The 10,974-nt window shown below is 35.8% G+C and overlaps 1 protein-coding gene across 1 annotated transcript; it reads left to right on the forward strand.

Moving 5' to 3' along the window:
* The first annotated feature begins 273 nt into the window (after positions 1–273).
* On the forward strand, positions 274–925 carry LOC149373944 (uncharacterized). The gene is made up of 2 exons (XM_089595479.1): positions 274–804; positions 869–925. The coding sequence occupies exons 1-2, from the start codon at positions 274–276 to the stop codon at positions 923–925; spliced, it is 588 nt and encodes a 195-aa protein (XP_089451605.1).
* The last annotated feature ends 10,049 nt before the right edge of the window (positions 926–10,974 follow it).

A 10,974-nucleotide genomic window follows, 5' to 3' on the forward strand; every position in this document is an offset into this window, starting at 1 on the left:
TTGTTGTGTACTCTTTACCTCATCAAAACAATCACTTGCAAAAATATTTGTGTTTGTTTTAGTTGTTTTTGAAAGTTCATCGTGTCATAGTACCAACATCTTCGAAACACCAGCACCAGCCGCAAGATTCAACAAAATCACAGTTGGCATAAGATTTCAGAGTCACATCATTTACGAAATAATATGGCTACATCTTCAAGTTCCTCTAGAGAATCCCATCGTTGCAATATATGCCAAGAGAGTTTTATGATTTTAAGTCAATTAATATCACACATGCAGACTCATGAGAACGAAAAGCGAAACGAGAAGTCGATTCAGTGTCTGGTGTGTTCACAAACATTTGGACGAAAAAACAATCTTGTTATCCACATGCGTACCCATACTGGAGAAAAGCCATTCAAGTGCTCGATATGTTCACTAGCATTTAGTCATAAATCAAATCTTACTGCTCACACTCGCATCCACACTGGCGAAAAGCCATTCAAATGCTCGATATGTTCACAATCATTTCGCTACAAACATTATCTTGCAGTTCACACGCGAGTACACACAGGCGAAAAGCCATTCGAGTGCTCGATATGTTCACTAGGATTTAGTCAGAAATCAAATCTTACTTCACACACACGCATCCACACTAGAGAAAAGCCATTCAAGTGTTCGATATGTTCACAAGCATTTAGTGATCAATCAAATCTTACAAGACACACACGCATCCACACTAGAGAAAAGCCATTTCAATGCTCGATATGTTCACTAGCATTTAGTCATAGATCAAATCTGACTTCTCACACACGCATTCACCAAGTCGAGAAACCATTTAAATGCTCGATATGTTCACAATCATTTCGCTACAAACATTATCTTGCAGGTCACACGCGAGTACACACAGGCGAAAAGCCATTCGAGTGCTCGATATGTTCACTAGGATTTAGTCAGAAATCAAATCTTACTGCTCACACACGCATCCACACTAGAGAAAAGCCATTCAAGTGCTCGATATGTTCACGAGCATTTAGTCAGAAATCAAATCTTACCGCTCACACACGCATCCACACGAGCGAGAAACCATTTCAGTGTACAATTTGCTCGCAATTTTTTCGAAACAAACATCATCTTACAAATCACACGCGAGTACACACAGGCAATAAACCATTCAAATGCTCGGTATGTTCACTATCATTTTGTTACAAACATAACCTTACAAAACACACTCTGAGACACACGAACGAAAAACCCTTTCAATGTTCGACATGTCTGCATTCTTTTCGACAACAGCACCACCTCAAAAATCACATGAAAATGCATACTAGGGAACCTAAACCCTACAGATGCACAACATGTCCACAAGCTTCCAACCAAAATAAAGGTCTTATGCGCCACACAAACATCCAACACAACATATTTTACTGCGACGAGTGTCCGCAATCTTTTGCCCACAAAAGCAGCCTCATAAAACACATTGGCTCCGAACACAACTATCGCTGCTCTATGTGCCTCCAAACATTCGTCCAAAGTACTTTTCTTGAAAATCACATGAGAAGCCATCATCACTTTCCTTGTGACGAATGTGAACAGACTTTTCCGGATTCGGACAACCTCAGGCATCACAAACTCGTTTATCATTTTTATCGCTGTTCACTATGTTCGCAGTCCTTTAGTTTATGCATACATCGTTCTTTACACATGGCCGTTTATCATTGCTTCCGATGCCGTTTGTGCCGTCAAATTTGCACCACATACTCTGACCTCGAGAGACACTTGTGCTACGCTCACAATTTGTCGTTATTTGAGGCTTTGCTACAAACGTAAAAAGTTCAAACATATAATCAGTGGAAGGATTACTTGAAATCAATTAAAGAATACATCAAACAAATGGATCATACGCGTAGGATATCGCCATATTGGGGCGTTTATTTTTAACTTGCGTTGATTACAAGTCTTACTTTTTTTTCAAGCAAGTAAATATGTACTCCTTATGACTTGTAAATGTATATGATCAAGTGGAATTGACATTGTTATAACGTATATAGTTTCAAGATATTTATAATCTACAAATGCATGTGTATAGGTTACTTTTCACAGTAATTATTAAATTTATTTAATCACTACAATAAATATGTATGTGTATACATATCGTAGCACCTATATTTCTTATTACTCACCTAAATTCAAAGGCTCACTTTTATGTATTTCCTGTTGTTGTAAGAGCTCCGAGTAAAATATTGTTACAATATTTATTACAATTAAGATTCATTTCATGATCATTAATGAACAGTCTAATTGACTTGCAGAAAGCACAAACTGTTAAACAATCTGTGTAACGTACCGAAGTTTGGTAAAATCCTGTGAAAGTATAAGCAAGAAGACCTTGTGATTTTACTACCGGGAGATTATGTATTGTAAATACCTTTTAAATATCTGTATGTTGTAGGCGCGAATAAAGTTGCTTGATGGAAATTTTTTAGGAGAATTCTTTTTTTTTAATGACACTGAAAAAATACTTTTGGTGTTACTTGGAGTGTTACGACCAAGTTGGAGCGAACTCGATGCATGGAAGTCTGCATTAGTATTGTTTTGCTGTATAAACTTATCTATTCTACTTGTCTTTGTGCTTTTTTTTTTTTTACGAAGTTCCTTTTCTCGCTTTATGAGTTTTCGGCGAATAGGGGCTGGATCAAAAAAAGTGTATCAAGACTTTTTTCCGAACTCGCTGTAGTTATAGAGCCGTGTATAAAGCTATATACATTAAATAATGCCATTTGTACAACAAAGCAACGTATTGCTGCGAGTGATCAATAGTTTTGAAGAGAGTAAGACTCGTTTGTTGTTTACTTTGATGTATATTATTATAGCAAATAATTACTGTTTCTTTTTGTAAATTAAATAAGTATTATAAATAAATCACAATTCATACAGTTCCTAAATGTTTATTTTTTATCAACATAACCATCTCAGATCATTCAGCGTTTAAGTTGTATTATTCATTTTATACATGATGAATATATTTTATCACAAACTTGTCAGTTTAATTCCACCAGCTTCTTATTTTATCATTGATAATTACGAAGTGGAAAAAAAGTAGGCACAAACGCTTTTTTTTAACGCTGTGTGTACGGTCTTTCTTAGGACTTCCTTGATATGTTCCTGATTAAAAATATCAATTAAAAACTTTCTAATTTTCTGTAATTTGGTAGATAATTATACCGGAAGTCTTCCTCGATAGTTAAACTGTTACAAAATCATTCAAATTAAAAACTTGATAGTTGACTGAGTTAATAGAAGCGATTGGATTATTTAATTACCAGAAAGACAAGTCATTAAAGTCGTGGATCGGATTAATAAAGTTTGGGATTTTTTTTTTAGTTACGATGCAGATTTAAAATTATGAGGGTTGAATAAATCAGTGATGATTAACTGCACCCAATGATGGACTTTAGTTGATACTCGCATCCAAAAGATTTTGGAAAACTGTGCAATGAAAACCCTTAAATATCACTATTAATACTGAACATAAGTATACTCAAGTACACACTTTTTCATAGAAAATACGTAATGAGACTGCGTGCCCATTGACAAAAAATTTAAAACATAAATGACCTTTTTCTCATACACTCTAGGTCTACAAAATTGTAATTTTTTATAGATACTTTAATGGATGTTCAATACCCTATGTTTATAATTTCATTGATTTCTTGTTGGGTAGTCGATGCATGACTGTACAACATTTAATTTCGGATAGATGATATAAACTAAGATTCAAAAAAAATTTATATCTCCAGTAACAGAAGTCTTGACGAAACAGCACAAGTATTCTTTTTTTATTTCTATTACTAATGCAACAATCAAATGCTGTACATCGCTACCCACGAATTAAATATTAATTATTGTATCATTTACAGTATCTGTATCATTATAAAAAATATGCGAAACTGATTTAGGGAACATTTTTTTTTAATACATTAAGTGCATTTGCCTTGTAGGCTATCTAACGGTTTTTCATTTTAGTTGAAGGAGCTTACTTTTAAGAATATTCTTACAAAGTTTTTACTATGTAGTATTAAACAAATAGTTAAGACATTTACACAACGACTTTACTTTTATTTGTGAAGGTTAATCTACTCAATTTACATAAACAAGAAAAAAATAAATAAAGAATTAATTAATGGTCCAGAGATCTCATGCCAAAAGTACGCGGACAATACGACATCTAGAAACAAGAAGGTTAGTTTTTAATTTAAAACAAAAAAGGCTACTTCTTTACAATAACTACAAAAAAAAGTTGTATTTTTTCGTTATTCACAAATAAATTGAGAATTACGTCATTCCCCGGAACAACACTTTTTTATTTGATATTATAGTTTTTGTATTTATTTACTCTCAGTAGTTGGAAAGTGTAATTTCCATTTTCAAACCATTTCAAAATTAGAGAATCTGCAGCGAAAAAATACCCTAGTTTTTAAGCAAATAAAACGTAGTTTAAAAAATTTTTCTGCTTAAAAAAATTACCGTGAAGCTTCCGATTAAAGTTATAGTTAAGATTGTTTGGTAACATCTATACGTTTACATAACAGTTAATATCATGACACTTTCTTTAGTGTGGTTTTTATATTAAAGGGAGTATTACAACGTAAGCTATTATAGAAAAATATAAAATTTAATATATAATTATATAATTGTATAAAAAACTGAGCTACTAATTTTTTGATAGACGTAGTAGTCTAAACATTTTGAAAATGGGGTTTCTCAATTTTAGGTAATTTATGAATTCTGGAACATTTTCTACGAAAAGAAAAGTTTCAAAGTTAAATTAAATTATGCATGCCTAATCTGTACACTATAAATCTAAGCGTAACATTTTCATTTCTAATCAATAGTTACATTATCAATTAGATTCATTATTAACAATTCAAACAGTCTCCTAAACCGTGAAATTTTTTACTTTTTGTCAAGGATTTATGTCATACTTGAGAGTGAATAAAATATACAAGGAATTGTTGTGTACTCTTTACCTCATCGGAACAATCACTTAGGAAAATATTTGTGTTTGTTTTAGTTGTTTTTGAAAGTTCATCGTGTCATAGTACCAACATCTTCGAAACACCAGCACCAGCCGCAAGATTCAACAAAATCACAGTTGGCATAAGATTTCAGAGTCACATCATTTACGAAATAATATGGCTACATCTTCAAGTTCCTCTAGAGAATCCCATCGTTGCAATATATGCCAAGAGAGTTTTATGGTTTTAAGTCAATTAATATCACACATGCAGACTCATGAGAACGAAAAGCGAAAGGAAAAGTCGATTCAGTGTCCGGTGTGTTCACAAACATTTGGACAAAAAAACAATCTTGTAATCCACATGCGTACCCATACTGGAGAAAAGCCATTTAAATGCTCGATATGTTCACTAGCATTTAGTCATAAATCAAATCTTACTGCTCACACTCGCATCCACACTGGCGAAAAGCCATTCAAATGCTCGATATGTTCACAATCATTTCGCTACAAACATCATCTTGCAGGTCACACGCGAGTACACACAGGCGAAAAGCCATTCAAGTGCTCGATATGTTCACTAGCATTTTGGAAAAAATCTGATCTTATTGTTCACACTCGCATCCACACTGGCAAAAAGCCATTCAAGTGTTCGATATGTTCACTAACATTTTGGAAAAAATCTGATCTTACTGTTCACACTCGCATCCACACTGGCGAAAAGCCATTCAAGTGCTCGATATGTTCACTAGCATTTAGTCACAAATCAAATCTTACCGCTCACACACGCATCCACACGAGCGAGAAACCATTTCAGTGTACAATTTGCTCACAATTTTTTCGCTACAAACATCAACTTACAAAACATGCACGTATCCACACTGGCGAAAAACCCTTTCAGTGCCCGATTTGCTCACAATCATTTCGCTGTAAACATAACCTTACAAAACACACTCTGAGACACACGAACGAAAAACCCTTTCAATGTTCGACATGTCTGCATTCCTTTCGACAACAGCACCACCTCAAAAATCACATGAAAATGCATACTAGGGAACCTAAACCCTACAGATGCACAACATGTCCACAAGCTTCCAACCAAAATAAAGGTCTTATGCGCCACACAAACATCCAACACAACATATTTTACTGCGACGAGTGTCCGCAATCTTTTGCCCACAAAAGCAGCCTCATAAAACACATTGGCTCCGAACACAACTATCGCTGCTCTATGTGCCTCCAAACATTCGTCCAAAGTACTTTTCTTGAAAATCACATGAGAAGCCATCATCACTTTCCTTGTGACGAATGTGAACAGACTTTTCCGGATTCGGACAAACTCAGGCATCACAAACTCGTTTATCATTTTTATCGCTGTTCCCTATGTTCGCAGTCCTTTAGTCTATGCATACATCGTTCTTCACACATGGCCATTTATCATTGCTTCCGATGCCGTTTGTGCCGTCAAATTTGTACCACATACTCTGACCTCGAGAGACACTTGTGCTACGCTCACAATTTGTCGTTATTTGAGGCTTTGCTACTAACGTAAAAAGTTCAAACATATCATCAGCGGAAGGATTACATAAAATCAATTAAAGGATATATCTAACAAATGGATCATGCGTCATGGATATCGGCATATTGGGCTGACTTTTTTTAACTTACGTTGTTTACAAGTCTTACTTTTTTTCATACAACCAATATTTTGAAATGCAATGTTTTTAAGATGTTTTAAGGCTACATAGTTATGTATACGGTTTAGTTCTTGCAACCATCAAAAGGTGTGTTTCATTACTACAATAAATGTATCATTGTAAGGGCTGTTGTTATTTTCCTCTCTCAAGTTTAAATACTCATGCATTTTGACGTAGTTTCTGTCGTCATTGGAGCTCCAAGTCAAATGTCAATGCAACATTTATCCACAAGTAATAATTTTACAATTATCAATGGACAATATTTAATTACCTAGCCTGATGGAAACACGAGCTGCAATACTATTTGTGCGACGTACTCGAGTTTCGTAAGTACAAGAAACTTTGCCTTTTCATGTCGTGCATAAAACTAATATTACGGGTTTCTAATAATTTCTTCAGGCAAAATTGCACCATCTTATGAACCTAATTAAATTTTGACTCTTGTATACGTCATGATTTTATACATTTTTTGTTCTAGAGTAAGGAAAAGTAAGAAAAGTCAGCTGAAAGTCAAAATGTATGTGAGATATTGAAGTACTAGGAACGAATATGTAATCATTTCAATTCCCAAAAGTCGCATAGGTTTAACAAAATTTTTTTTTATTTTCATGACCACCAAATATAGTTTTTTTCGCTATATCTGCATTATTTACGGAGGTATAGCAATTTTAAGATTCTGATTATTTATAGTTTGAAAAATCAAAAATTTAGAGCCTAGCCACTACCTTTCTCGGGCTCTATGTGGTATAAAGAGCTAATGAGTAGGATATCGAAATATAAGTCACGAATATTTAATCATTTTAAGCAGTCAAACTCTCACAATTAAAAAAAAAAAATTTTCTATATTTTAACGATCGCGGATGTCGTCCTTTTCGCGATACCTGCATCATTTACGGAGGCATAGCGATTTTAAGTTCAAAAATACCAAACCTAGAGGATAGCCATACTTTGGCATGTTTATCAAGTACTGTTTCTGGCTAGTATAGGAGAACTTTGAATTCACCGATAGATACAACATTAGATCTCCAGAAATCAGTGAATTGTCATTAAAAAAAAAAAAATTAACGAGTATCAGTTCTTAAGTAATCGTTGATCAATCTATACAAACAACGGATGGATCATAGAATATTCAACTGAGTAAATTGAAAAGCAATATATTTGATGATAGTTTAAACGCCTCAATAAACCATCTACAGTACTTGTACAGGAAAACTTGTTTAAAAAAAAAAAAATTGTTTTTCCTTCCAGCTCCCACAAATATAAAAATATGTGTGTAGACAATACACCCTTTAGCAAGCACGACGGTTATTATACATATATATACGTGGCGTGGCTTGACTCCCGCGGCTTCTGCAGATATAATATGGGCGGGTCGCTTTGGCCTCTACCTATATATACATTGTACGTGTGGCTGTTCTTCGCGTTTGTTGCGCGCGCGCATCATATACCTCCTACTGTATATACATGTAATATGGCTTTTGTCTGGCACACTCTCTTCTGACTGCGTACAACATATATATATGCATGTGTGCCTCTTTCCACGCTACACATACGTGATAACGGTTAACAATTGGCCTTTATGAAAAATCAATTGTTTCTTGAGCTCAAAATTAATCGTCTACTTTCACGGGTGGTATACAGTGGACGTAGCGGTTTTTTATTTTTTTTTCATTGTATAGACAGCCAATAAGTATATTCGCGTGAAAGGGTTGCATGGCCAAACATGGTCATACGATTGATGGTACGTATAAAAAAGTCTAAGATTTTCGCAAGACCCACCGATTGAACACGGAGCAATGAAAAACAACGCTAATTGTAACCGTTTTTTTTTTACCAATTCATCTGTTGGAAAAAAAAATGTACAAACGAAACGTGAAACACTACAAATCCAATATTGTGTTACTTCAATCCACTTTTCGCTGTAACACCTTTTTTTTACATGTACGCGGGTGAGTATAATTATCACACAATTTCATGTGCTCCATCACACGGTATAAAAATCGTGTTTTTTCGTGCGTAGATCATGAATTACTCTCACCAATAGGTGCGTGTGAGAAAATGTTAAAATTGTTACACGCTTTAAGTGGGGGGGAGGGTGGGGTTGGTAATAGTAACACAGTTGGATCTTTAGTTTAAATGATAACATCGACGCGTGTACTCGCACGAAGCGAGAGGGAAGGAGGAGGACCCGCGCGGAGGGAATTTATTGATCCGTGGACATATATGTTACGTATACGCATGGTATCTCCGGTTACCGCGTACAATATATCATATACGTAAACCCATATACATATATACATGTGAGCAAAACTACACGTATATGTATAGATATGGAGGGAAAAAAACAAAAATGTAAAACAAACAAATGACCATTGTGTGCAAGTGTATAATATATACGAACAAGTATGTCTAAAAATACGATGGAAGAGGAAAATAAAAAGAAATAAAGTCCATTGGGTATGGAGAAAGAGGGAGGGATGTCGGCGATAAGGGTTGGTTAATAGAAATATTGCCGAAGCGAAGGGGGGGGGTGGGAGAGGGGAGAAATGACCGAAGGAGTGAAAGATTATGGCAGAAGTGAGCGCACAGAAAGAGCAAAAGATAAAAGAAAGAAACTGCGCGCATATACACACACACGTATAAAGGGAGATGAGGAAAAGAGAACGAATGTAAGGAAAAGGGAGAGAGAGAGAGAGAGGGAACGCGCGGCGGGCAGCATCAGCATCAGAGCAACGGAGGGAGAGAGAGCGTATATATAACATACTAGGAGGGGGTTGATGGGTAGAAGCTTTTAGCCCGGCTAGATGGTGCCGAGATAACGGCACCGGTATATATAGTACGAGCGCCCCGAATGCCATGTATATACAGTACACGCACACACGTATAATATTGGTCCTCCCACTCTTTTCTCTCTCTAATATACTCGTTTTGTTCATACATACGTGTATACATATAAGTTAGTTGTATCAAGGCATATATATGATAGGTATATGTAATAACTATATGTGTTGTGTATTATATATGCACGTGCTTTATGCCCACAAATGTACATGTATGTATAGGCGTGTGTACCGAAGAAACGAAGTAAGCCCACATTATCCGTCATTGGTGTTTATGATGGATGAAACAAAAAAATAAATAATAATCATATACACTGTATAACAACGATGAGTATACATATATGTATATATATACCCTCTCGGGTGACGGAGCAAAATTATGTGTGTGTGTGTGTGTCCGAGACTTGTGCGCGAGGGGACGTTTTGAAGATTTATTGGCGAGAGCGATAAACAAAAAATGATTTCGGACGCGCAGTGTCGTAAAACCCGCTCGGTCGAGTGTCCCCCGAGTGTAGGTATTATTATACATATACATATATCCACCGCATTACGGATTATACACGGGAGGAAGAGGAAAGAAGTATAACGACGTGTACCCCCCAAAAAGTGTACATTATACCTGTATATATATACACAAACACAGGTAGGTATACATATATATATATATATATATATGTATGGGGAATCTCGATAATAGCCAATGGTCGTGGCGTATACCCCGAAAAACACGGCTCAGGCATCCGAAAAATGTCGAAACGCTTCCTACGCGTCGGTCGTCGTCGTCTTGGCTCTCTCGGCGCCTCGTCACCCGGGCACCTATCGAATTAGTCTATCTGTCGGCTACTCCGTTTCTGCCTGTCTGTCCCCTCTGATAAACTCCCTATTCTCTCTCTCTCTCTCTCTTTTACCCCCTTATATATACATTGGGGACGTATATATACATATATATATTTATACCTACCTTTTAATCCCACTCGCCCTCTGTCTAAATATATATGTATAAGCTGCAAACTATGCATGTACCTCCCTGCGTTATCGCCCGACTACATAAAGGACCTCTTTTCTTCTTTTCCATCTCTTATGCTTTTGCATTCCTCGGATTCTTTGTCTTGGTCCGCTTGTAAATTATTACCCGGTGATTGTATTATATATATATATATATATATATATATATATATATATATATATATATATATATATATATATATATGTACATATGAAACCTCCCGCAGCCATGCGAACGGAAACCCACGCTCGACAAGATCGGCACGGAAGCCGCTCATCTGCTTTAACTTCTCCTGCTTCTGCTTTCAGGTGGTGCGTATGCATATACTTACGTGTACCAGACCAGGAATGCATATCGTAAAAATTGATTGAAACAAGATTAGGGTACATTATATTATATACCCTCGAGTCTCGATGCGATCCGAATTGGGAAAGT

The sequence above is a fragment of the Copidosoma floridanum genome, unplaced genomic scaffold (assembly GCF_036245765.1).
Source record: "Copidosoma floridanum isolate Cflo_tuat_1 unplaced genomic scaffold, Cflo_Japanese_pri ptg000025l, whole genome shotgun sequence".
Taxonomy (NCBI): domain Eukaryota; kingdom Metazoa; phylum Arthropoda; class Insecta; order Hymenoptera; family Encyrtidae; genus Copidosoma; species Copidosoma floridanum.